Source organism: Olea europaea, unplaced genomic scaffold (assembly GCF_002742605.1).
Source record: "Olea europaea var. sylvestris unplaced genomic scaffold, O_europaea_v1 scaffold2266, whole genome shotgun sequence".
NCBI lineage: Eukaryota > Viridiplantae > Streptophyta > Magnoliopsida > Lamiales > Oleaceae > Olea > Olea europaea.
This window is the reverse complement of record NW_019240720.1, coordinates 95,600-123,472: the sequence shown is the minus strand read 5'-3', so window position 1 is coordinate 123,472 and position 27,873 is coordinate 95,600. Positions and strand designations below refer to the sequence as shown.

General features: G+C 35.6%; 3 protein-coding genes and 1 pseudogene across 3 annotated transcripts; 2 read left to right on the top strand and 2 right to left on the bottom strand.

The window, feature by feature from the left end:
• Positions 1-233: 233 nt before the first annotated feature.
• LOC111381188 lies at positions 234-15,395 on the top strand (annotated as a pseudogene).
• A 1,907-nt stretch (positions 15,396-17,302) lies between these two features.
• LOC111381186 (rubredoxin-like) lies at positions 17,303-18,259 on the bottom strand. The gene has a single exon (XM_023004929.1). The coding sequence runs from the start codon at positions 18,059-18,061 to the stop codon at positions 17,492-17,494; it is 570 nt and encodes a 189-aa protein (XP_022860697.1). The 5' UTR covers positions 18,062-18,259; the 3' UTR covers positions 17,303-17,491.
• Positions 18,260-19,826: 1,567 nt separating this feature from the next.
• On the top strand, positions 19,827-22,530 carry LOC111381180 (probable transcription factor At5g28040). The gene has a single exon (XM_023004923.1). It carries the CDS (start codon positions 19,895-19,897, stop codon positions 21,248-21,250), a length of 1,356 nt encoding a protein of 451 aa, XP_022860691.1. The 5' UTR covers positions 19,827-19,894; the 3' UTR covers positions 21,251-22,530.
• A 1,646-nt stretch (positions 22,531-24,176) lies between these two features.
• On the bottom strand, positions 24,177-24,863 carry LOC111381182 (guanine deaminase-like). Its single transcript, XM_023004925.1, has 2 exons — positions 24,603-24,863; positions 24,177-24,352 (listed from the first exon to the last, which is right to left on the bottom strand). Exons 1-2 carry the CDS (start codon positions 24,801-24,803, stop codon positions 24,239-24,241), a joined length of 315 nt encoding a protein of 104 aa, XP_022860693.1. The 5' UTR covers positions 24,804-24,863; the 3' UTR covers positions 24,177-24,238.
• Between the last annotated feature and the right edge of the window lie 3,010 nt (positions 24,864-27,873).

The following is a 27,873-nucleotide window of genomic DNA, read 5'->3' as shown; positions in this document are numbered from 1 at the left end:
TAAGCCCTTGTTTGGTCTTTACCATTTTCAAAAAATATTTCTCTCTACATATTTTTTGATAAAATAATATTACATGTAAATTTAAAATTTTTCTATTTTTTAAACTCACATTTTCCATTAAATCACTATTTCGAAATATTATTGACAAAAAAATGGAGTTCAAACAAGATTAATATCAAACAAGTAATATCCTGCTTTGTTCCACACACACTCGACGACCAACCACTGGACAGTTGTACGTCGTAAACTTGTACTACAATCGATTGTATAGCGGCAGTTTAGTCATCGTAACAAATTCCCCGCAGCACCTACCAAATCGTGAAGTCGATCCCTCTCTCTCTCTCGCACACAGTTCTAGAGAGAGAACAGGACGGAAGACACACCCAACCCTTACCTTCTCCCATTTTAAAACCCCTTCAGCAAAAGCAACACCATGTGCATATGTATAGATGCGTGTATTGTATATCGTATACAAACAAATCACAGTTCTTCAAACTCTAATTTCACCTAATTGAAATTAACATCTTAGTTGAGTTCAATTTTCAAGCTGAAGGGAAAAGTTACTGTACAAGAGAATTACCGGTAGACTAACTGTTTCAGGAAGAATGGGAGTACCGGCTTTTTACAGGTGGCTTGCAGATCGGTACCCGCTGTGTATTGTGGACGTGGTTGAGGAAGAGCCCAGGGAGGATAGAAATGGGGTGTCAATACCTGTTGATTTATCTAAGCCTAATCCTAATGGCGTAGAGTTTGATAATTTGTATTTGGATATGAATGGTATTATTCATCCCTGTTTTCACCCAGAAGGCAAGGTGAACATTTTTTTTTCTTTCAAATTTTTTTTTTTCCGATAATTAGTTTTTCATCACATTTCCTCAATTTTGGGTTGTCATAAATGTAATTATCTGTACTGGCTATTTTGTGGTTTTAAAAATTGTGCTGTGATTAAGGAGTTCGTGCGACCTTTATGTAGAATTGTTTTTTTTTTTTTTGGGAAGAAAGTAATGTTTAGAGAACTGGTCGTTTACCTTGTGTACTTCTGGATATACATAAGCTAAACAGCTTTAAAAGTGCAGGAAAATACAAATATATGCATTGATTTTTATGCCATTCTTAATCAGTTGAGAAAGGATTCCCTCATGCGGGAGGGAGCGCCTAAACTCAGTGAACTCCAAAGGCCAGTGTTTGGGGGACGTAAGATATGTTGCCATCATCTTAGACCACTTTTATGATATTAAGAAGAATAAGTATTGAAGACTTCTTTGCCTCCGTCTTCTGAAATTCTAGTTAGCAAGAATATCGTATCTGAACCTCTTGAGCTCGCTGTGCATCCTTTGCCTGTTTGAATTGACTAAATCTAAAGGGTGCACTATTTAGTAGAAAGTAGAAAAGGTAAAGTGAGATGAAGCTGTGGAGAAAACCAAAAGGTTGTATTTCTGAGAATCTAAATGTAGTTGATAAATACATATTAGTATCAGTTCCAAATATGTATACTAGAACATTCCCGAAGATTAACAGAAAGGTAAGTAACCAAACAACAATGCTATGTGACATGTATAATAGCTGATGTGGCTAGTGACATGGCTGGTGCTTCAGTCAACAATTTGAACATCAAGGTCAATCTTCTTCTCCAATGAGAAGGAAACACCCTCATAAAGTTTTCAGAGACATTCTCCGTCTTGGGCTACAGAATGAGGCTCCCAAGTTTTAACATTTTGAATATAATGTATAATCAATTAACCTCATGGTCTGGATTTCAAGTAAAATGTACAATCAATTTGTGTGTTATTGAATTGCTTCTTACTAAATTGTTTTCGTATATTAGAAAGGTGTTCAGGTAAACCTACTGCATGGCCAGACATTGAATGCATTAGGTTCCGCTGCTGTCAATTATACTAAGTTTTGTAGATGTTTAGCTTGAACAAGTATTGGTTCAAATGGTTCTTCCTGTATAGTACAGGAAATGAATAGTTCATTTTTTGCTTTCGATATACGGTTTTGACACGGCGTATGAAATTGTTCATTGAAAGTTTTTGATCTTTTTGGAACCAGTGGCTATACATTCATGAAAGCCATATGTATGTTGGATGAATGTTAAATCAAGTATGCTAATTGAAGTTATACTTCTGAGTTTTTAGTGGATTTTACTTCTCTACATCTCTCAAACCATGGTTTTTATGTTCTGGAACACGTGACATTTGTTCCTTTGAATGCAGCCTGCACCTACAACGTATCATGATGTATTTAAATCAATCTTTGATTACATTGACCACCTTTTCTCTTTAATTCGCCCAAGAAAGCTCCTTTTCATGGCAATTGGTACGCTATTTCTTATTAACATTTTCACAATTTCTTCTCCAAGAAGGATTGAACTTAGCTGTAACCATTTTTCCTCTTGCAGATGGAGTGGCTCCTAGAGCTAAAATTAACCAGCAAAGGTCTCGTCGTTTCAGGGCTGCAAAAGATGCTGCGGCCGCTGTATGGGTGTTCTCTGTCTAAAAAAATTCATAGTCATTGAAAGTAAATTTCTATGCAGTTATGATAGTAATGTAAGAACTTTTTGTTTCTTATTGTCTCATATCAGGAAGCTGAAGAAGAAAGATTGAGGCAAGAGTTTGAACTTGAGGGGGCAAATTTATCACGTAAAGAGAAGTCCGAAACATCCGATTCAAATGTCATCACCCCTGGCACTGAATTTATGGCAGTGCTCTCTGTGGCCCTTCAATATTATATACAATGTAGGTTGAACCGCAATCCCAGTTGGCGCTTTACAAAGGTTTGATTAGCATTATCGTAGAATATTTTTCACTTCTCATTATGTTTTAAGATTCTACGAGTCTTATCATTTTTAATCTTTTCTGCTCTTTCTTATTACATTTCTGGCTTCACAAAAGAACGTCTCTCTTAATTTATCTACCTGTTTGCATTGGGTGGTTATTTGAAGGTTATCCTGTCTGATGCTAATGTTCCTGGTGAGGGAGAGCACAAAATTATGTCCTACATTCGATTACAACGGAATCTTCCTGGCTTTGATCCAAATACCAGGCACTGTCTATATGGTCTGGTGAGTGCAAAAATAAAAATATAACTGTTTTGGTTAAATTATTATTCTCAGTCTCCTTCCTATTTTGCTGACTATTTTTGTTCAAGACAATTTGGTTTGTCTATTTGTACTGCATGTCATAAATAACATACATTTTTTTTTTCCAAATAGGATGCAGATCTAATCATGTTATCTCTAGCTACACATGAAGTACATTTCTCAATATTGAGGGAGGTCTATAGCTACAACTTTTGAACTCTATTTCTATCAAAAGCTCTTATTTATTTTTATTTTTTTCTTTCCTAGCAATGAAATTTGTTTTGTTGTTTCTTATGCTGTAGGTGATCATTATGCCTGGCCAGCAGGAAAAATGCTTTATCTGTGGTCAAGCTGGTCATTTGGCTGCTGAATGTCGGGAGGATCAATCTCCCGATGCAAATGGGAAGTTGATGAATGGCATTCCCATTCATAAGAAGAAGTATCAGGTTAAAACCTTACAGCTATGGGTTGATGATCATATGTTGTTTACTTTTATCTGTCTTGTTCACTTGTAATTCTTTTACAACTCTTCTTTGATACATCTTTATTTTGTTGGTAGTTTCTCAACATTTGGGTACTGCGAGAATATTTGAGATATGATATGGAGATTCAGAACCCTCCATTTAAGATTAACTTTGAAAGGCTGGTGGACGACTTTGTGTTTTTATGCTTTTTCGTTGGCAATGATTTTCTTCCTCATATGCCTACCTTAGAAATCAGAGAGGTATGTGCAAAGTTCAAAACTTTCATTGATGATTTACTATAACCATCTCTAGATATATTATTACTTGGGAATCTTCATCATTTCGAATTGAAACATCCCTTTATTCCGTAAATATCATGTTTTCACTATTATCTGTTTCAATGATGTAGGGTGCCATTAATTTGCTCATGTTTGTTTATAGAAGGGAATTCACAGCCATGGGTGGTTATCTTACTGATGCGGGTGAGGTAATTTTCTCTCGGCTTTACACCTGAGCTTGATTCAGCAAGACATGCAATTCTCATCACGAACGATGGTGTATAGGATTTTGTCCTAGCATTCTTGAGTTTTAAGAATACGTGTGTCCCTGTTGAGGAAGTTCTTTCCTTACGATACATAGAGCATGTTGGGTGGGCAATGGTTTCATATTTTCTGGATTTGTGAAAAATATATGTTTGGATCACATTAATTATGATGCCAGGGACTAGACCGAAACCTTTTCCTCACAATATGGATTTTCCTAGAATAAGACGCATGTGATGGTGAGAGTGGCCAGGTAATGGGAAATAAGTTAGCTCTGTGACGACCAACATTATTGATTTATTAATATTCTAAATATATTTATCCTTCAGTATGCTGGTCTGAAGTAAAACTTTGGCATGAAAATGACTTTAGTGGCCCTCCTCCACCCCACTTTGCCCCCACAATTAATAAACCCACATAAAATGGAGAGGAAGTTGAATAAGTAACTAGGAGTATTACTTCTATACAGTGAAGCCTTAGTACACTCGGACTGATTGTACCACTTTGAGCTTTGCTGAATCAAATGGCTTTTTTTGTTGAAAGTAATCCCATTTGATTTTACAATGTGATGAACAATGGTGAAAATCTAGATACGCTTTTGTATAAATGTTTTTATGGAAGTAACTACCTCAATGTCTTACTCATTGAATCCCCTTTTTATGATTATGAAGGTTTAACTTTGGTAATTTCTTGTTACCTCTGCTTTTGTTGTCCTACATTTCAGGTTATCCTAGATCGAGTAGAGCACTTTGCTCAAGCAGTTTCCGTCTATGAAGATCAAATCTTTCAAAAGAGAACTCGAACACAGCAGGTAGCCTCATTTTTCACTCTTCTCCTGGCCTTTATTATACGTTGGAGAACACCTTTAGCTTTTGCAGAAATGATTGCCTGATGCTACATATTTCGCTGCTTCTGGTGAAAACTAACTTGTTCATATGCTATTTTTTGAACCATGCTTCAAAGATGAATGTTTTCTTGTTGTGTTTGATCCATATGTAAAGCTTTTCAGTTTTCAATAACTTGTTACTGGTTCTGTGACCTTTTCCTTTTCCTTTTATCTTTTTCTTTGTGTGCATCAGGCGTATGAGAATAATGAAGAGATGAAACTTAAAGCAAGAGGAGAAGTTAATGTAGAGCCACGGGCGTCAGCAATTGACAAGGTGGTTCCTCTCTTTACGAAGCAACTGAATATCAAAATTAGTCAACTCTTCATTACTTGAGATTGTGAAGTCAAATGGCTGGTGTAATGTTTGTGTTTCTTAGATATCATAGAGATATGATCTGTTCCTAATTCCTTTAGCCCTTGTTTGATCCATTTTAACCTCACATTGTCACAATAAAATATTTTGCACATAAATCCAAATTTTTTTCCTACTTTTCAGCCACATTCTCTAAAAGATCACTATTACAAAACATATTCTCAACAAAAAAATTGGTCTCAAACATAGGTTTTAATAGCTATATTTTCGAATGTTTTCGTCTAATTATTATTGTGAAAGCAGGCTGTTTTTTTTAGACACTCAGTCACCCACGCACATGTATAAATATAAGTGTTTATATATACGGGAATGATATACTGAGTACCGGTGTCATATAATATAAATTCATTGGTGGATTTTAAATTGAATTTAAATATTGAAGCCCACCATAAATTTACCCACAAATAGATTTATATGGCACTTCACTGGTACTTAATATAAGATGAGCGCCATTGCTCATTAGATCATTCTTGTATATATATATAGTGGATTATATTTGGTTCTTCGGATTTTGACTATTTTTGGCTGACAATTGAAGTGACAACAAGGACTTTTTAATCCTTTTGCCTTGTCTGTTGGAATCATTGTACCAGTGTATTCAAAACTTCTTCTGGATATGCCTATGTAAATAATTTTTTCTCAGTTATTGATCTGGCTAAGATTTTCATCTTGTCAGGTGAAACTGGGGGAGCCTGGGTACAAAGAAAGGTATTATTCTGAGAAATTTGGTATTTCAGAGCCTGAAAAGATTGATGAAGTTAGAACGGAAGTGGTAAGCATATGCATCACGTGAAATGTAGGAATCTTCGTAGATCCTTTTCAGCTTGCTTGGGTCTTGTTATGTCATTAAATCTACCAAAACTCGATATTATTTTCTGCTTCCAGAGTCTTTGAGTAAAAAGGTCTATTACTTTATGGGATATTATTAGTATTAGCAAAACACACGCACACAACATATACTTTGCTGCTTGAGCTCAGACAGGTCTACTTTTTGTTCTATCTATAGTTATCAAGATGGTCTAGTTTCTGATTTATTTAGTAAATTTAGTTAATGGAAAGAAAAGATAGGGATAATGATGAAGAAGGAAGGAGAAATTGAGTCAGATGAACTGGGAGGGTTCCAGTTTTTAAATGAGAAAGGAAAATTTGTGCAGCAGTCTCTTTCTTGAGTTTCAACATGCTAATCCTTGAATGTAGAAGTACATACTATGATAATCCAATCGTTTGAATCTTGGGAGTCAAATTGAAATCTGATTGAGGTTTATAGATTGGAGTATAGTTGCTGTAAGATTCTAATTTCTATTTTTCACATGTTGAAGTGTCACTCTGTGCTTTTTTGATTGTAACTATTGTCTCTCGCTCTCCCCCCCCACTTGTTTTTATTACTGTTGTTTCCTTGATGCTTGCTTGAATATCATTTCGGATGTATGGAGTTGTCATTGTGAAGATGCAGACTATTTGCATTCTGGAAAAGATAGGTATAAAGTTGTTCTTTCAGGTTTTAAAGTACGTGGAAGGATTATGTTGGGTTTCCCGCTATTATTACCAAGGTGTATGCTCCTGGCAATGGTGTGTATTGTCTCTCCTTAATAAAAAAAAAATTAGTAGATTCTTTTTCTTTGCCATTTCATTTTCTGTTGCTGTTGAATCCTGGACTCATTTATTGACTTGGTGGCAACTTAAGTGCAAAAAAATAGATTTAGAATTGAAGCTGAATAGACATGTCCATTTGGGAGGACTTGTTGGATAAGGAAAAAATTTCTTGCTCTCTCAATGTTTTCATAAGTGTGAAGAAATGTAAAAAGTATAAAATATCAAATCCTTTTTTCTTTGTGAAGGGATCAGATTGGGAAAGCTAATGGCAATATCACTGTTGCCAATTCAAATTTTGAATTGAAAGATTGGTGTCATTTGCACAAGGTCATGGAATTCATGTTTTTTGATGCTTTGATTCTGGGCACTTCACTTGGGGATGGGAAAGCTGATTTCATCATCTCTTGGAAATTCAAACTTGAATCTGCTAGCTCGCTGGCTTTATACGTTAATATAAAAAATTTGAGTTTTTGACTGTTTAATGATAAAAAGTTCTAATTTTCTTGTAAATTTATAATTTTCTGAAATGTTATGCTGTAGATTTTGATGCCTATGATGTTTATTTCAGGTACTTTCCATATCATTATGCTCCGTTTGCATCTGATCTTAAGGGCCTTTCTGATTTAGAGATACTGTTTTCTCCTGGGGAGCCGTTTAAACCCCTTGATCAGCTTTTAGGAACCTTGCCGGCTGCAAGGTCTTTATTGTTCTTTCTGTTTTTAAGAGTTGTAACTCTTAGATTTGCCTTTGATTATTCCTTTTAGTTATCTGTATTGATTTTTGTGTATATTTTTTTCCCCATACCACAGTTCTAGTGCTCTCCCTCAAAAGTACAGGGGATTGATGATGGATCCTTTGTCCCCTATATATGATTTCTACCCAACTGGTATAGTCAGTTGTCTTCTAAAGCTCGATTATCTTTCCGTCTTATCTTTTCTTTCCTTTTATTTTCCCCGGAAATAATTTGTACTTGTCAAACATTGCTAGACTTTGAAATTGACATGAATGGAAAGCGTGCTGCATGGCAGGTAAATTCTGCATTTAAACGTCTTCATTGTGGTGAAGGGTGACATTATCCATCTCCCTATAGATTTTACCTTTGTAAATGACCTCATCTTTCATTTTTGCCAAATGATCAGGGTGTTGCCAAATTACCATTCATTGATGAGAATAAATTGCTTGCGGAGACGAAGAAGCTTGAAGACACCTTGACGGTATGAAAAATTGTCTTATTATTATTTTTTGTCCCTTTTCCTTGTATGTTGGGAGCCTCTGTTAAGAATATATACTTTGTTACGCAAGCTTAGTTAATCACAGAGTTTTATGTTAGTGGATATGCTGCCTTACTGAATTTCTGAAATAAGCATTAAGCTTGAAGACCTGGCTATCCAACATTTGAGCATGCATGAAGGGTAATATTTTACACTGAAGGTTATATATATGTATGCATATAGATAAGTCACATTCAAAGTTGATATTGAAAAGTGGTCTGACAAGTAGTTAAGTGTGGCTTGGTGTTTTCTTGAACATTTAATTTATAGTTGTTGAATGACAATAGAAGGGGAGATGTTGAGGTTTGAAATCCTCGTATCTCATAGTGTGGGGAGAATAGAGATTTACAAGAAAAGAAAGGAAAGCTGAGTGAGATATCTTTCACCACCCTCCGCTTTAATTGGTCCAGCTCTACTTTTCACATCCTATTACGAGCCTTTTGTGGCTAACGTTTACCACGTGATGAGAAGCCGGAGTAAGTAACTATGGCATATGTTTTACTGAAGATGAAAGCTGGATGTGAAGGCTTTCGGTAACATATGTTTTTCATCCTTGAACCTTTTTCGGAAGATTTTTGTGTTATATTTTGCCCCCTTTTGTCGGTGGTGCTATGTAATTATATGCCGCTAGGCTAATTTCTTTTCCTTTCATGTATGGCATTAGATATATTTATTTGTGTATTTTCCTTATTAATAGTAGTATTACTATAATTTATGTTGGATTTTATGCGCAATATTAAAGAGATGAAAACGAAAATCAACACAAGAATTTTACGTGGTTCGGCGGTGTGCTTACGTTCATGAGAGCGAAACGGAGATTTCTTTATTTAGTTCTGAAAAATAGGGTTACAACATATTATTTATATTAACCCTAGCCTGGGCCCATATAAGATTTTAAAGCCCGTACAAAAAATACCCTTGTACCGTACCGCGGGGGCCTATGTTCCATTCTATATGAATCACATGCACAACAATTTATTTATTGTTTTCGGAGGGGAGGGTAGGGTATGGCTCCCTTGAATTATATTCAGTACTGTTTGTGAATTCTTAGAATAAATGCATTTCCAAAACCAAGAGTTCAAAGATGGCTGAGTAAAGAGTCTATTTGGGGAAGGGTGCACTTGTGTAGATGAACTGAGTTGTGGGAAGATTAGTTGTTATGGTGGGGCCTTCGCAGTCAGAGCTTGGGGAGCATAACATTGATTTGCTGATTAACTTGCTTTTATTTTCGTTTTGAATTGAACTTTTTGTAGTAGGTGATTCATCCGTGCTTAGATATACCAAAATGCTCTCTACAGATTCTTTCCTTTTGTCAAATGTTTGTTTTGACTTTGGTTTAGTAAGGTACATTGTAACGACCCAAATTTTTACCTTTGTAATCATTATACATGCACCATAAAATAATATTTTTATAAATAATGAAAAAATAATAATATTTTTTGAACATGAAAGGATTAAAACGAATTTTAAAGAAAATACAACAAACATCATTAAAATCTTCAATTATTTAAATCATTTTTCATTTTCAACCTTGTAAGCACAATCCACCTTTGATCGCCTCGAACCCACCTCTTTTAATTACCTATAAAATATTTAACATATACATGTGTGATAAGTCTTAATAAATGAGTAATAACAAATTTGCATTTCATATTTAATTATGGAAAATCATTATATACATATGGAGACACGAGAATTAAACTTCGAATTTCGTGGATATAATTTCCGTGCGTAGCGCTGCTAAACTTCGGTCCTTTGAACTTATACATATATGACCCTTATCATAATCCTAACTTGAATTTTCGCATCATATTCATAGCATAAATTTCCCTTAACAATTCGTACTACTAAACTTAACAATTCGTACTACTAAACTTACCTTTCACTTGACAATTCAAAAATGATAGAAGTAGTGATTGTTGGCAGGAGATCCTTGAGCCACGTATCGAGTTGTGTGATTGTGTAAGTGTGTGACTATATTCAATATGAAAAAGATAATAGAAAGAGTAAAGGTATAGAGACAAAATGATAGAGATAGAGAGGGAGAGTGTAAATAATTGGTGAGGGATAATCCAATGTTAAGTTTAACTCCTATTTATAGTGCAAGTTCTTGGACCATGTGTAGAAAGTTGAAAGGAAATGACTAGATATTAGGCATGGTCAAAGCATAATTGGTGCATTATTTCGAAAGTTGTCAAATCAATAGCTTTAATCATGTGATCAAATCAATTGATTTGGCTTGAATCTTGGTATAAATAATGCTCTTGGTCAAATCAATTACGTTTATTTATGTATTCAAAGCAATTACTTTGCTTAAAATGTGGTGAAGTGGTCAAATAAATCGTCTTTAATCATGGTAAATTAACATATTTACATATAATTTACTTATAATTTCATTTAACTTCTAAATTAACTCTTCACTTAGGTCCTCAAACTATTGGCTAGTAATTGATAAAGTTATTTAACTAGGTCAATAACCAATAAGGTCATTAGACTTTAGTAATAATGCACTTAAGTCTTAATTTTAATCTAACGACTTATAATAAAAATTCGAGATATTACATACATTATATTAGCTCTATTGACAGTCTTAACCCAGAAGGGATTGAATAAATTGAGCATATTTTTGGGGAGGTGTTCTAAAAAATTTGTTCTCAATTTTTATCTATTCCAAAATTTATCCTCTGAAATTTTTTAGAAATGATCTTTGACAATGTAATATTAAATCTATAAGTGTATAAAAGGCAATAAGAGAAATCGGGATTTAGTGCTTGTTTGGTAGAAATTTTGATAATTGATTTCTTGTAAGAGAAGAATTTAAAAATGACGGCTTAAATAGTGAAATAACGGTCAAAAAATTAATTTTAATTGGCTTAAAATCTGTATCAAACAAGCTCTTATAATGGTTCAACTCTGAGTTATATCTTCACTCATATCACTCTTTAGCAGCAATGAGATTTCTTTCTTTGAGTTGGTTGTGATCCCAAATGTTAAAAACATCATCAATATAAGGTTTAAACAGAAATATACACATTTGGAGCAGAATTGTGGAAAGGGTGGAGAGGAGGTTAGCGGATTGAAAGTGTATGCACCTCTTAAAGGGAGGCCGTCTTACCCTTATTAAGTTCACTCTATCGAATCTCCCCACTTCTTGTCATTGTTTCCTATTCCCGTTTCATTGGCAAAAAAATTTGAGAGTATTCAAAGGGAGTTTTTATGGGGAGGTTTAAGGGAGGAGAGGAAACTTTACTTGGTTAACTGGGGTGTAGTGTGTTCTCCCATAAAAACGGGGGGCTTCGGATTGAGGAGTCTTGTATTGTTTAATAAGGCCTTGTTGGGTGAGTGGTTGTGGCGATTTAATGTGGAGAGGGAGAGCTTTTGGAGAGAAATTATAGAGGCGAAATATGATGTTTTAGAAGGGGGATTGTGCTTAGCCGAGGATCGTGGTTCTTATGGGGTGAGTTTGTGGAGGTATATACAACAAGAGTGGAGAGAATTTCAGGATAGATTGACGTATGTGGTGGGGAATGGCAATACTATCAGATTTTGGGAAGATTGCTGGTGTAGAGATAGGTCGTTAAGAGTGGAGTATCCATCCCTGTATTGTATTACTTTGATGCCACATGCTATGGTGAATCAAGTGTTACATGTGCTACATGTGCATAATGGAAATCCCAGCTGGAACATTGCTTTTAAGAGGGGTCTACAGGATTGGGAATTGGATGATTATACGCTACTCCTGACATCTTTGTATGAGTTGCACGTCAGGATAGGAGAGAGTGATTGTAGTAGGTGGAGGTTGGCACGCGATGACATCTTCTCTGTAAGCTCTTATTTTAGATCCTTATTGGAAACTGAGGAGAGTTCATTCCCCTAGAAGAAGGTATGACGATGTAAACTACCCCCTCGGGTGGCATTTTTCTATGAACGGTTGTGAAAGGTTAGGTGTTAAGGTGGATAACCTCTAATTGAGGGGTTTTTATGTTACGGAATGATGTTATATGTGTAGGAGGAATGGAGAGATGATTGATCACTTGTTCCTTCATTGTGACGGTGTTCGTTCCATGTGGAACGGTATTTTGGTTTCTCAAACATATGGATTGGATGTTTTCATAGCGTGTGGAGGATGTATTGAAGGTATGGAGGAGAAGATTTTGTAATAAAGATAGCAAGATTGTTTGGGACCTTATCCCAGGATACATCATCTGATGTGTGTAGAGGGAGAGCAATAGCTGCTGTTTTGATGATCATACACGGACAACAAAGCAGATTAAAGAATTGTTTTATTTGACATTGTATACTTGGTTTAATGTCGTGGCTAATACTTATGTAGATGGGTTTGACCAATTTCATGTCGTTTTTGTCTTGTATTAATTGATAATACTCTCCATGATTAATAAAATATTTGATTACCTATTAAAAAAAAAAAAAAAAACCATTTTAAGCAGAAATACATCACCGTTATATCTACGCCAACTTGGGTCTTTTAAAGGAGCTAGCAAGATACGCAAAATGTAAATGCCTCAGAATAAGAAGAAACTTGCTTTTACAGAATGTGCCGCCGCTCTGAGAGAACTGCTACTGTAAACTTTATATCAAATTTATAACAAAGCTTACAAAAAGACTGCTATTACTCAAAGAATGATTTCTGCAAAAGTGTTCTACTGTTTACAAACACTAGAAAGTAAAAGATGTTATAAAACCTGTTCTTTTCCTTCTGTGTTGGGAATCATTGTATTCTGCAATATTTGGGTCGTATCTTTCCCTTTTTCCTTCTCATACTCCGTATATTGAAAACCTTCGCTGTCAATCTGAGGCTGTTTTGTTTGGGATTACTTAGATGATGGTTAATACTTTTCTTATATTTGAAACCGCAAGAGTTAAAGGTGGAATATTTTTAGTCCATATTTTATACAGCTTAAACTGCTACAAGATGCTGAACAAAATCATGCCTAAGTTACATCAAGATGTCATCTTGATGTACAGGGACTTTACACTAGTTTGCTGCATGATCAGTAAGTTCTTTATTTGAGAAAAGGGAGCAGAAGAAAAGCCTTGGCAATTCACATTTTTGTTTGTAGGAGGAAGAACAATTTCGGAATAGCGTGATGTTTGATTTACTATATGTCCATCCTCTTCATCCTTTGGCTGCCCAAATTACCTGGTGCTATCGTCTTTCTGACATAGAGAAATTACCATGGAGAATAGATACGAATGCCAGGTTGGTTTATTCAGTCAATCTAGCAAAATTTCAGTTTTTAACAATGGTAATTAATTGTCTGCTTGCATTTGGTGCATGATCTCTTCTTTGCTTTTCAACTTTGCCAGTGGTGGAATGAATGGATTTATTTGTTTGACAAAGCGGAATGGGTTGAAACAAGTAGTTCCTTCCCCAATCAATGAATTGGAAGACATTATGGATAATCAAGTTCTGTAAGTTTACACTATCCCCAGCTGCCTACAGAAAAAGATAAGGTGGAAGTTAGTGTAGCATCTAATCTTTTAGTTCCTCAAGATAGTGTATCAGTGTTTGGGGGTGGGGGGGGGGGGGGGGGGGGTTGTTAAGAAATTATTTTATGTTACATTTTCTGCTAGTGGTGATTTTGGTTTTCTTTGAATTGTATACAATAAAGTTTCTTTAGCTTTACTCTGATGTAGTCCGTTATATTTTACCTGCAGGTTGTGAGACCTACTGACATAAAACCATTCCCTATACTATGGCACGAAGACAATGGTGGCAGGGGTATGCTAGGCCGAGAAAGGTATTAGAATTTACACAGATATTGTGGACTCACCATTTTTGGAATTTAATATTCAGATTACAGCATATTGAAAATTCTGGGGCATTGTAGGTTTACACTAAGCTCTGAAATTAGTAATAGAAAATTGTTACCTTGCTTGGAAAATGTGATGGTCATTTATTATGCTACAATGGGATTATAGCACTTCGGTGGTTGCTTCTATTTCACAGGCCACAAGTATCAGGGGCAATATCTGGTCCTACATTGGGAGGAGCTGCTTATCGTCTGGTTCATAACACACTGAACATTAAATCAAATCACACAGACTACAGAATTTCAGAGCAGGCGGCTTATCGCAATGCGCATGGCAACCATGTAGCGAACAGACCAAGGCCAGCTGGACCGCCTGGCTATGAAAGGGGCTTTTCCGATGGAACATCTTATCATAATTCTTCAAACCATCCACAAAATAAGTCTAGAATACCTGGTCAATCTGGGTATGATGGGGGAGCTGGTCGAAATGTGGAAGGAAGAGGTTATTGGGATGATCCAAATTTTTTACATGGACAGTTCAATCCTCGAGGACTGATGGAAGGTGCTAGATATGGTCTATCCAACAATGTACAAAACAGGGCAAATTTCAAGATGCAACCAAGTCAGGAACAATATCATAACTTGAAAAATGACATCCATAATTTGACTATAGAAGATGGTGTCGGAACCAGGCGACCAAATTCAGGTCAAATACGAAACCCACATCAGCAACTTGCGCAAAACGTGGGTCCACTTCCATTACCACCTCCTAAATGGATTGGTAGACCTGCTGAAGGAAATGATGTCATGTTTTATAACCAACAACAGACTTTAACTGCTGCAGGAAACGAGAGACAATTGAAGAAGGTTTACCAGGTCAAAACCAAGGCACCACAAAATAAACTGGATCCAGGACTCCAGCAGTGATGATATATATGTACAGTGGTGTCCTTTCAGTTTATAACTAGGTCAGAAACAATCTGACCAACAAAGTTAACGGGTTCAGACTTGAGCGCACCCCTACTGCGAACCTGCTCGAAGTTGGAAATAGAGATCTTGGGTACGTGGGCTGCATCTGTGTTGGTTTCTCTGGAAAAGTATATCATATGTAGTGATGGAGAAGTGTTGGAGATTTTTTTAAGTCCAGCCTTCATCTTCTACTATAATATTTCAGGGATACAAGGGCTATATTATTTGCAATTATGCAGCGCAGACTTTTCAGGGATGTGAATTTCTATGTTTTTGGGTCCACACGTTTTATATACAGACTCATTGTTGCAAAATCTATTCATGTAATGTTGGTGAACTTTTCTTGGAAACTGTGTAACACCGGTTCCTTATTGTTTCCTTCTTTCCCTTTTCTTGTCAAGAATTTTACATTTTTAAGATTCCATGTGTTTTGGTGCGAAATATTTACCGTAAAATTGTTTTCCATCGTTTGGTTTACTTTAATATTTTGCAGGTGACAGCGGTGTTGGATTGTGGGGGTTGTCTAGTTTAATTCTGTCCAAGTAAGCATGGTGCTGCATGCCTATGATAGTGTTTCGTTTCTTATTTGTGGAGATTTTGATCAGATGTTTGTATCAAGAAAATTGTGACCTCAAGAAGGCTTATTTTCCAATTGTATGTTCTACGAGAAAAAACTTGTGGGGATGTTTGGCTAAGTTTAAATTTATTTTCAAGTGAAATCTTGTTTTCATAAAAAGTTAGGGTAGGTTATTCTTATTTGTAAGTAAATTAAAAAATTACTTATTTTGATAATAATGTTAGAATGACCTTTTAAAATAACTAACTTATATTAAGAAAACTTTATTTATTTTAAAACACAGTCAAAACACAACATTTCCCATTTCAAGAGAGACTATGAAGTGGAGGAAAAAACAAAATTCAATAATTGGTTTAAGCGACTTTAGAATAATATCAAATTTGTTATGTATAATATTGTCATTTAGACGAATTTAAACTCGTTGAAGACTAAGACGAAGCTTCGATAAAAGTATCGGCAAGTGCAGAGCAATTACCACTTTTTTAGAGCGTTGAGTTGAATATGTCTTTGATGAATAATTTCGTTGGCCATGTAAATTATTATTGAAATTCTTTGTACCATATAGATATGGGAGTGCCTAATGTTTCATCGCTTGACGAAATTCAAACAACAGTGACATAATACTTATGGTAAAATTATAGTAAAAGCGTCTTTTTTCCACCCAAAAGTAGATTTTTGGGGTTCAATTGACATTTTTTTTCATAAATAATATTTCCCAAAACATGTTTTCCTTAAAAACAAGGAAAACATTTTCTTTACGAGGTAAGGTAGATTTTTATTTTCCAAGTAATTCATACTTCCCAAAAACCAAACTCTATGGAAAATACAACATTTTCGAGATTGAAAATTAAGTCAATCAAACAATTTAATTTCCTATAATTTATTATTCTTTTCATGCAAATTTGATTCTTACAATCACACCCACCCTGAGTGTTTTGTTCTGCTTCGCATGTCGCAACAACCTTTATCAAGAGCTTATTTAGAATGTTTTCAAGCATATATGAACCCTATCTAGAATTGGAAGATTCTCATCAAATGACATACATATGTATTCGAGTGAAACTTGTCTCTCCCAAATACACCAACTAAGCCCGATTATAAGTTAAGCAAAACCAACAAGAAGGTGGGTATTGAGAAATTTCTCTCCTTTGTCCACTTTTTTGATAACCACAAGGTTACATGAGAGCAAATAAGACACTGAGATATGGATGCTCATCTGAGTTTGGACAGTTCAATTTATAATTGGAAAGAATCAAAAAATATATTGTAAGACAATGAAGATAATAATCCTAGATGCATCTCATAAAAGATGACATGGAAAATATTATCTACTACTGCTGCAGCACCAGTCCTAATCTTTGTGCATATGAGAAGGCAACGTTGATCATTTTGTCCCAAAATTCTACCTAGACAAATTTTTACGAGAAATAGCCACAGATTTTCAAATTTAACTTGCAGAGAATAACATTTCCAAGTACACAATTATCAGACTTGGCCCTTGGAGTGTGTTTGATACACAATATTACACACGGTACTGATAGTATAAATAGACACGATTCTACTGGCCCTTCTTCTTTAACAAGGTCGAATACTATATGATAATAACAATACAAATGCTTATGGCGTGTTTGGTGGGGAAGATTGCATAACAAATGGATAATATTGAGAAAGAAGGAAAAGTAAGAATCTTATTCGTGATGATAATGTATAGCCTATTCTCTAGTTTTGCATACCAAACTTGAACTAAAACATCTCCGAGTAAGTCTCAAAAGAGCAGAGTAATCAAAACATATATCTCATGTAAGCTAATAATACAGATCTCCATTCACAAAAAAAAAAAAATAATAATAAAAAATTTTACTGCTCGAAAGATGAATAACTCTGTTTTGGGGTGGGAAAGAGTGTTCTTAAACTACTATCAAACTCTACCAAATTTCAATATATTTCAACAGGTAATTGATTATTGAAGAAAATAACCAGACAAGAAGAAAACAAATCCCAGAAACAAACCACCATATATAAGCACAGCCTTTTGGCCAGAAGTTAGTGCATTACCACCAAGTCCAAATTGCTGATTCTGAGCAAAACCCGCAATCTCCACACTCTTACTCTCGAAGAAACCCTTGGAAGCTCCACAAGTTGGGCACCTCCAGTCCTCAGGGAGCTTATCAAAAGGAAGCCCAGGTGGAATTGGATAGGAAGGGTCCCCTGTAGCTTGATCGTATCTAAACCCACAAGATCTACAGTCATATATTCCCGTATTTACCACCGCAAATTTCTCCTCTAGCCTTCTTTTATCGAATTTCACCTCCGATTCCTCTGTTTCTGCGTCCTGGGTTGTTTCTGAAATTGGTTGTTTGTCTTCTTTGAAGACATCAATTGACTTAACGACAGTGTAAATGGGCTTTGGGGGTCTGCACGAAATGGGCTCAAATTTGAGGAATGTTAGCGGTGGTTCAAGTTTACGCATAGAGGAAGGAGATTTGGAAAGATTGAAAGTAAAGAAGGATCTCGTTATTGCTGACGCCATTGAAGGATTTTGTTGTGTTCTTCAGTTTTTCTTGAATTTTTTTTTTCTTCAAAGTAAAAGAATTTGTGATTCGGTTTTGTTTGGTCTGATTCTGTGTGGTTCTAACTGATTCAGGAAATCAAAAGGGATCATCAAATAGAAGAGCACATGCCTTGTGAATGGGGATTGGGGAGGAAGGATAAGGCGTAGTTTTAAGTTTGAATAATGCAAAAATGGATTTTGCCTGTTTGAACCACATTATTTAAAAAAATGTATTTTTAAATAGTGATTCGATATTATTTCAATTACATATTTTTCGATAAAATAATATTACATGTAAATCAAATTTTTTTTTTTTATTTTTTAACCACACATTTCTCATCAATACACTATTCAAGACTTCATTATTATCAAAATAATGTGGCTCAAACACCCCTATATGTCAATTTATAGTAATTTTCTCTTCCTTTTAATTTTAATTTTCTAAATGCATTTCTGGTCCCCATTATTTTCAAAATGCAAAAATCCTTTATTCAGTCTCTATTATTTTCAAAATATATTTTTCTTTCTTTTATTTTCAACCATATATTCTTTAATAAAATAATATTATGTGCAACCCAAAATATTTTCTTATTTTTTTAACTACACATTCTCAATCAAAATAACTGATGTCGAGCAGTGATGTGTTTCGTAAATGTGTGGTAATAAAGTGAATAAGTCCCATTTGATAATCATTATTTTGGAAAAATGAAGTTTTAAATTAGTGATTTTTTGGAAAATGTGTAGTTAAAAAGTAAAGAAAGTTTTAAATTTATGTGTAGAATATTTTATTGAGTGAATATGATTAAGCCTCTGTTTGAGCCCTATTATTTCTTTATTAAAATGAAAAATATAATCGTCATCTATCACATCAAACCATCATATTTGATTTTTTATCTTCTGTGTAGGACTCATAACAACTATATTTTTCATTTTCATTTTTATAATAATGTGGTTCAAACAGGGTGCTAAAAATGAATATGTAATTTATCATCATCATTATTATTTTTTGAAATAATAGCTGTCGAACGAGGGTTAAAAATAGTGAATCCAATTAAACATGTAACTAAAAGTGAAATTTGACCAACTTATATTCTCAAAAAAATCCTTTATCAACCTTGACTTATATTTGATCTTAGCTAGCTTTGGAACCATCCAATTTAGCACATATCACACAATACTTGAATTCAAATAAAGAATTGTAACTTTTATGGAGCAATCAATTTGGAGGAGGATCTCTTGTGCGCAGAAGTGTACAGGTGGTGGGGGGAATCTGTGATCCAGTTGTGGCATAACCCGCGATTTACCCCCTCCAAGGTTCTAGGGGCAAGGGTCTTGAGGGTCCAGGATTTAGTTTAGTGTAAGTTGAGATACCTGGATATAAAAAAAAAAAAAGAATTGTAACTTTAGTTCCATTTGATATAACTTTTACTTTTATTTTTATTTCTTCTGAACAAGCTTTATCTTAAAAACAAGAAAGAAAGAAAATTAAATAGAAAGTCACATTGAACCAATTTTTCCTAAAATTTCTTTTAATTAAAAGAAACACTTTTATATAATTAATAAAATGAGCTTCAAAGCAACTTCCAACTCTCCAAAGTCATGTCCAAATGGCTCAAAATAGAAGCAGCAAAACTGAATAAATGTGTTATTGAAATGATATCAAATTACTAATTAAAAATACATTTATTTTCCAAAAGATAGGCTCAAACAGGGGGCTTAGTATGTAGGAGATTGGTTATCCATCCAGCGGCACGTGGTGAACCATTGCCCGCTCTTGGCCAGCCTAACACGCAACCAATAAAGATTCAATTTATGAACCCATTCACTTCCCCCTACCTAAGCCCCTTACCTAACCACAACCCCGCATCTGGCCCCAACCCTAATCACAATCGATTCGCGCTCCGGCCCTCCACCGCTCCCATGGCCTCCGCCCAAGACCCCGATAACGCTCTCTACAACGAAGATGAAGACCTTCTCGATGATGAAGATGATGACGACAGCTCTGATCACGGCGAAGATGTCTACCTGGAGGCTGACGTCGACGTCGATGAGGATTCCGCATCCTCTTCTCCCGCTAATGCGTCTGTTGTGGATCGGCCTCCTGTTTCCATTTCCGCCGCTCAAGTCACCGTTGCCGTCGCTGATGTACCGGATTTTCGTGTCAACCAGCATCATCACCACCAACAACAGCAGCAGCATAATAATCCTGATGACGTCATAACTGGCGTCACCAGGAAGCCTCAGGCTATTGCCTTCCCCGACGAGTCACGAAAGCTGTTTCAGCGTCTTTGGACTGATGAGGATGAAATCGAGCTGTTGCAGGGGTTTCTGGAGTATACTACTCAGCGTGGGCCACAGAGTTCATCGCACCACCATGATACGACGGCGTTTTATGACCAGATCAAGGATAAGCTGCAGCTTGATTTCAATAAGAATCAGCTTGTGGAAAAGCTGAGGAGGCTCAAGAAGAAGTATCGAAACGTCATCAGTAAATCTGGTTCCGGCAAAGATCACGCCTTCAAGAGTCCCCACGATCAGGCCACCTTTGAAATCTCCAGTAAAATCTGGGGCGACAGTGTTGGAGTCAACGGCTCCATCATTCGTGCTGCCCCGATAGATGAGGTCAGGTTTGACGATAATGATCCTAACAACTCTAATTTTGTTGGCAACCAAAGCCCTAACCCGAACAACCCCAATGGCTTCGATGGAAATAGCAAGACACCCCGATCCAGGAAGCGAAACCGAGCTGGAGCTGTGAAAGTCGAGGAAAAACAGCATGCCTTTACCAGTAGTACTCAAATTAATCAACCATCGGTAGGATTGGGTGTGGTCACCCCAATGGCTACTCCGATAGGCATGGGGATGCCAGCATCAATAACTAACGTGATTGAGGAGACCGTGAGGAGCTGTTTGTCGCCCTTTTTCAAGGAGTTGTTGGGAAATTCAATGAATTTGAATGGGAATGGATTGTATGGACACCGTGGGTTTGGGTTGGCTTTGAGTCCCATGCCTTTGGGTTTTAGTGGAGTGACAGGTGGGGAGAGGTTCATTGATGAGAAATGGAGGAAGCAGCAGATATTGGAATTGGAGGTGTTTTCAAAGAGGTTGGAGTTGGTGCAGGATCAGATTAAAGCACAGTTGGAGGAGCTCAGGTCCATGGGGAGTTAATGGACAGCTATCTTGGGTAGAAGTGTTTGCTGGCTGGCTCTTTAATTTTCTTGACTCCTGGGTTAGTAGTATATTTATTCATTTGTCTTTGATAAATGAGAAAGTGCAAATTCTGTTTAGATTTTTAATTTGGATTGCTGAATAATACTTCTAATCTTTAGGCCTTTGATGGGTTGCATGTCTCCCCAAATCTGTGAGGGATATTGTTTGATATGTACATCGGAATTGACATGGACTAGTAGTTTACCTAGATAATTATATGCTATAATTGCTATCTGTTCTTCAAATTATGCTTTGGTCATTTTTCCTTTTTCGCGCTCTTTTTACTCTCTGCAAACAGTGCTGTTGGATGTAACTGCTGATATTTGGAGTCATCTCTCTTCATACTTGGAGTTTTATGGTGTAATCATCGTCTTGATTGATACTGAATATTTAACTCTTCATTTTTTTTTGGAGAATATGAAAATCTCACAAGGATGCTTAATTGCATATATTTAAGATCTGACAATTGAAACATCCGGCTCTGATTGGAAATTGTATGGAGTTGCATAAGCCTGTTGCTCTTCGGTGATTCCACTTTACCAGCTCCAAGCTGAGAGCACGAAGTGACCTGATCTGGTAGTGAAGCTGAATTGCATAAGATACTTGGAAGAGTTTCTATATGGACAAACCAATGGTCTGTGAGGATGGCTACAAGTTCCGATGAAATATTGGGTTGCCTGGTCAGAATCAAATGGCATATACACTATTGGAAACAAATTATGCTATTACGTGGTTTTTCCCAGCTCTCTTATTCGTATGAATTGTCTAGTTGTAGATGGATACATGGAAATATTTATATTTATCCACTATGCGTGTCTGTAGAATCAAGGGTTCTGTTCCTGAAAGAAGTGAAATGAAGATCCGATCCGCGTTCTTGGATTACTAAGTCAGAAGTGGCGACGGAGGTAGATTGGTGATTTTGATTATTAGCATAATGGCTACAAATGGAACCTGATTCAGTACATGGGACCAATGAGAACCAAAGCGATTCGATCCGCCTATTTGGTTTAAGTAAATTATGTATAGCCTTTCAGATCTCATAAGATGGTTTGCATTTTGGTATCAAGTTGGCTACCACATCATGCTCATTCTGTTTAAATCATGTCTTCCCTTCCCTTTATGAGCAGAGTTATAAACCTTTGGTGATGTAGAGATCTGTGACGCTCATTCAGGTGTAGTAATGATGCTGGTTCAGACTTAGCCTCCACTCGCTTTTTCTTGTGAAACTCTTCTCAATATTTTGAATGGGTTCTGTACTTTTTTTTTTTTTTTAATCCTTTCTTTCTGTTCGGTGCATTGTTATCTCTATGCGAAAACTCAGTGCAAGTAAAATTCGCGATAAATCAAAACATAACCAGAGATATGAAGTGAGGAAATGCTTATTCGAGAACTTGATTTGTAGGATCAATTCTGTTAATGGAATGGAATTACCACAGTTAACATTGTGGTTATGTTATCTATCATGAAATAGGAAATTGTTGAAGTTTTGAGTAGTAGACTTTGTTTCTAGTACACCATTATCTCGTTAGCTTTATACTCCACAAGGTTGAAATCTCTTTCGTACGATAATTTTGTGGGTCCAACTTGGATTTGGAGATTAATTTCATTCTTACAATATTTTGAAATTTTCTTCTGAGGTTACGATCTCGTTTACTTTGTAAATTAGTAATTAGTTGGTTCTAATTTTACTTTTGTAAAGCACTTAAAAATTCTGGATTGATTCGGATTGCAAACATCAAAAAGATTCTCGATAATGTTGTAAATGATCTATTCTAGAAGGAATAATCTATTTGTACCAAATGTCTTACCTAATTTTTGATCGAATTGTCCACTCCAATAAGAGCGCGATACTTGTCAATTCGATCTTCCATTTGGTAAATGAATTGGTACATATAGCATCTCCCGTTCTAGAATGGAAATCTCGTGTTCCTTTAACAAGGATCGGTAATCTATGTTTATTCTCTGTGTCGCTGGTCTTAGTTTCCCATCTTCTCCATTTACAAATGCTCAGGGATCATGTTTTTCAGAGTTACTTTTTATTATTATTATTATTATAAATTAAAAATTTTTTTAATTAAAATTTGACACTTCAATGCATTAGTTCAGAATGGTCAACGGTAACATGATATCAAATTTGAAATGATATTATTGACCACTTCAAATTTAATAATGAGATGTCAAATTTTAAAGTTGACTGCCAAATGTAGTTGGCAAATATCAACTCATGTGATCCATGGCTTGGATTGTACAATGTTAAAATATTTTGCAATGTCTTTGGCGCAATAAAAATTTATTGTCCAATTTGAGATTGCAAGATAAATTGTATTTAAAACATTCGGCGGATATACTTGCTTCACTCCATTGCCTTCCAAAATGCAACAATATTGACAATTCAATTTTCTTTGTTAGAATTCTTCACAGAAAATAATAAAATAGTTGAAGAATAATCATTTTTATCCCTTCCAATTCATCATATGCAGGGCGAGATACGGTTTCGTGCCATACTTATTCCGATTTCGAACATGTACAAATACACCAAATTATTATGGATTTTCTTATTAAAATACTTTCATTACCCTTTTCATTATTTATTTATTTTCTAATTTTCATAATTTTAGCTACTCTTTTCTTTATCTTTTTCGTTATCTATATAATATCAAGTAGTCGAGGGGAAGAAAGATGAAAAATGAGACATTTTCTCAAACCAGATAACTAAAGAAGAATTGAACCGTGTGATATTAACCACCATGTTCGTTATCGTATTCAATATTATCTACTTTAACATATCAAACACGTTCAAAGAGGAAAAAATAATATGAGGGGGGGGGGGGGGGGGGGGGGGGGGGGGGGGGTGAATGGAGCATAAATAAACCAGGATATCTGTTTAATGCTGAAACACATGCTTAAAGAGTAAGAGAAATAGGTCGAAAAGAAGAAACAAATAGATCAAAGAACCTTAATTCTGGAAAGATGGATGGCGCCAAAGCACATGGGACATGGCTCACAAGATGCATATATCTCAGAGTCTGAGAGCTCGATTTTGTTGAACTTTTTACATGCCTGAAAGCCAATATTTAACTATGATTATGAGCATAATTCAGTTTCAAAAAAAAGGAACACATGATTATTGAATTATGTACAGCATAAACTCTAGAAATCAATCAAGACAGCAAAAGAGTTGCAATAAGATAAATGCCAAAAGATATATGCAAAATAAACCAGACAATAAACCTTTAGTTCCAACACTCTCCGGAAAATGTGTTAATAAATATCTAGAGACATATTACAGCAACATGGCAGCAATTCTAACCTCTCTAATTGCTGTAACCTCAGCATGGGCAGTAGGATCCGTGTGCTTCAAGACCATATTGTGACAGCTTACAACTACTTCATCATCACGAACAACAACTGCACCAAACGGACCTCCATCCCCAGATTCCACCCCTCTGTAAGCTTCTTCAACTGCTCTAGTCAGGAATTTGTGATCTCTATCCTGAACAGCTGTGGCCATCACAAAAGCATATAAGAATATTAATTATCAATTTTTATGCCTATAATTACTGGAAAACTTAAATCTATCCTGCATGAACACCCAACCAAATATATAGGGGTGGGCAATGGGCTGGGCCGGTTTTTACCCAAACCCGACCCGGCCCGAGAATAATTTACCCTATTTCAATATCATTATCATGTTGTGGAATAAAGTTAAAATGCATATTTAAAAGAGATAAATAATGGTTATGAGACTTGGGGGACAATTTATGCTCTCTGTGTCATTGTCATCGATGTAATCCAGGATACGCAATCGTCGAAGTCAAGTCCAACGTCAACCCCAGGGAAAGATCTATTGATAGTCGACGGTGGACCGATGACGAGATCGAAGGCAAAGCGAGTAAAAAAGGCAATGGGATTGCTTGTTAGTGATGGCAACGGGACGGGTTCGGGGCGGGGGTGCGGCCCGTGCCCCGCCTTAGACGAGACGGGGCGGGGACGGGGCAACTTTTTGCCCTATTTGTTGCCCCGTTTAATTTATTTTTTATTTTTTACATTTTAAAAATTTCGAATTATATTATTATTAGATAATAAAATACAAATTTAAAATGAGTTTTTAACGGATGAATTGTTTAGAAATAAAATTATTTTTAATTTTTATTTTTTACTTTTTCTTCACGGGGCGGGTTCCGGGCGGGGCATCCTCACCCCGCCCCGCGCCCCGCGACGGGGCAACCATTTACGTCCCGCCCCACGCCTCGCCACGGGGCGGGTTTTTTTGCCCCATTTGGGGCGGGGCGACACCTGAGCGGGGCGGAGTAAATTGCCATCACTATTGCTCGTCAAGGCGACCATTGATGAAATTATGTTCGGGACTCAAAATGGGATAAGTTTCGTGTTCGGGTCAAAAGTCGAGGTGAATTGGATCAACACGTTACACGCGGTCGAAGATGGGACTAGATCGTAAAGTTGGACGCTTTTTTGCCTTTCGCGAGATTTTCCATCATTGATAGAATTCTATATTTATTCAATTTCCTACCATATATAAAAGATTGTGCTTCTTTTTTTTGTCTAGGTTTTTTGGTATAGTATAAATATTTTTCATATTTCATTGTTTTGCAACTCTTGACATTATTATCAATCGAGAGGCTTTTATTGCTTTCTTCTTGTGTTCTTCAATCGAACAATCTACGAACTTATCAAGATTCAAACCTTGTGACGTTCAAATCAATTGGGTGTGATTAATATAATTTTGCGTAATCAAGAAGTCCGTACATCGTCGACGATTCGGGTTGCTTGGTTCCAATTTTATTGAATTTAATCCACAACCTTGTTTTGGCTTTCTTAGGGACGATCTCAATCTTAATTGTGGATTTGGTAGTGATTGACTACGCTGGTTCACATAGTCATGTTGTGAAATAAAGTTAAAATGCATCTTTAAAAGAGATAGATAATGGTTAATGAAACTCGAGAATAATTTACCCTCTCTTTGCCACGATCACGTTGTGTAATAAAGTTAAAACGCATCTTTAAAAGAGATAGACAATGATTAGTGGAACTCAATATAATTCCACATCACTTTATCATTTGCCAGTTTAAAACACAGTCAACTTTTCATCCAATCTTTTCTTTCTATATCATTTTATGTAACCTCTTATGTACCATTTTTACGTACAAATAGCATAATCCAAGATAGTTTACCATCTCCCTATGTCATTGTCAGTTAAAATGCATTGGTTATGGTACCTGGACATAATCTACCCTGAAGTTTCGAGATTCCAGTTATACACCTCATTATGTAAGTGGGCGAGGTAAATTTTTGCTTCATAAACATGTAACAGTAAATACCTTCACTGATAGTACTAATTCCAGAAAAATAATGGGTAAAATGTAAGATGATACACACTGATAGTGCTTGCTTAACTTTGGTTCATAGTCAGTTGAGAACATGAAAATGTGATGCATGGTGCATTTCATTAGCTCATGAGCCATGATATTATTATAATTTTATTTCGAAACTTTATTCTATATTGCAAAAGAAGAAGGAAAATGTTTCCTGGCTTCCAACTTCTATTTTATTTGAGCTATTTCATTAGTTTTATATGTGTGAAATCAGGGAGTGAGTGTTTGGAGCAAGACTTTTTTCACAGTAGCCAATCTAAATTAAGTGCAGAATAAAGGATACAGGATACTAGTGAGATGCAACACACCAACTGGTGCCTCTTTCGCTCACGGCAGGTGTCACTAACCAAGTCATTTTACATTATAGGAGACATAATGAGAAGTACAGTGGTAAATCAAAAGAAAAGTGAACTCAAATAAATTAGAAAACGTTATCCTCAGTATATTTCAGGTTAACTATATAAATTGTCCCCCCCCCTCCCCCAACACAAAATGAATCACCAGCTTATCAATTTAACATCCTATGAATATGATGCACCGACAAGGATACATGTATCCAATACAACGGTCAGATGCATGATTTTTCAAAAAAATATTGACTCGACAAGTTAATTAATTATTTAAAATTCTTTATTATATAATATAAATTTAGTTTTATACTTGTTATTGATTGATTTTTTTGCTTGAAATCTGATCAATACGAATACCTATTTTTTATTTAATAATAATTTGATTTAAAAATATATAATATTTTTGATAAAGAAAGAAAAATGACCATGGTACAACGTCAAGAAGTGTTGGTATTTAATGACACGACGTGTTGAACACAAACACTACACCCTATTTAAAAATATGTTCAATAAGAGTACCTCTTTGTTATTTAATAACTTGACTTAAAAATATATAATATTTTTGATAAAGAAAGAAAAATGACCATGGTACAACGTCAAGAAGTGTTGGTATTTAATGACACGACATGTGTTGAACACAAACACTACACCCTATTTAAAAATATGTTCAATAAGAGTACCTCTTTGTTATTTAATAACTTGACTTTAAAATATATAATATTTATGATAAAAAAAGAAAAATGACCATGGTAGTGATGGTACAATGCTGAGAAGTGTTGGTCACTAATGACACGACACTATACGTGTTGAATACAAACACGCTACCCTAGTTGAAGT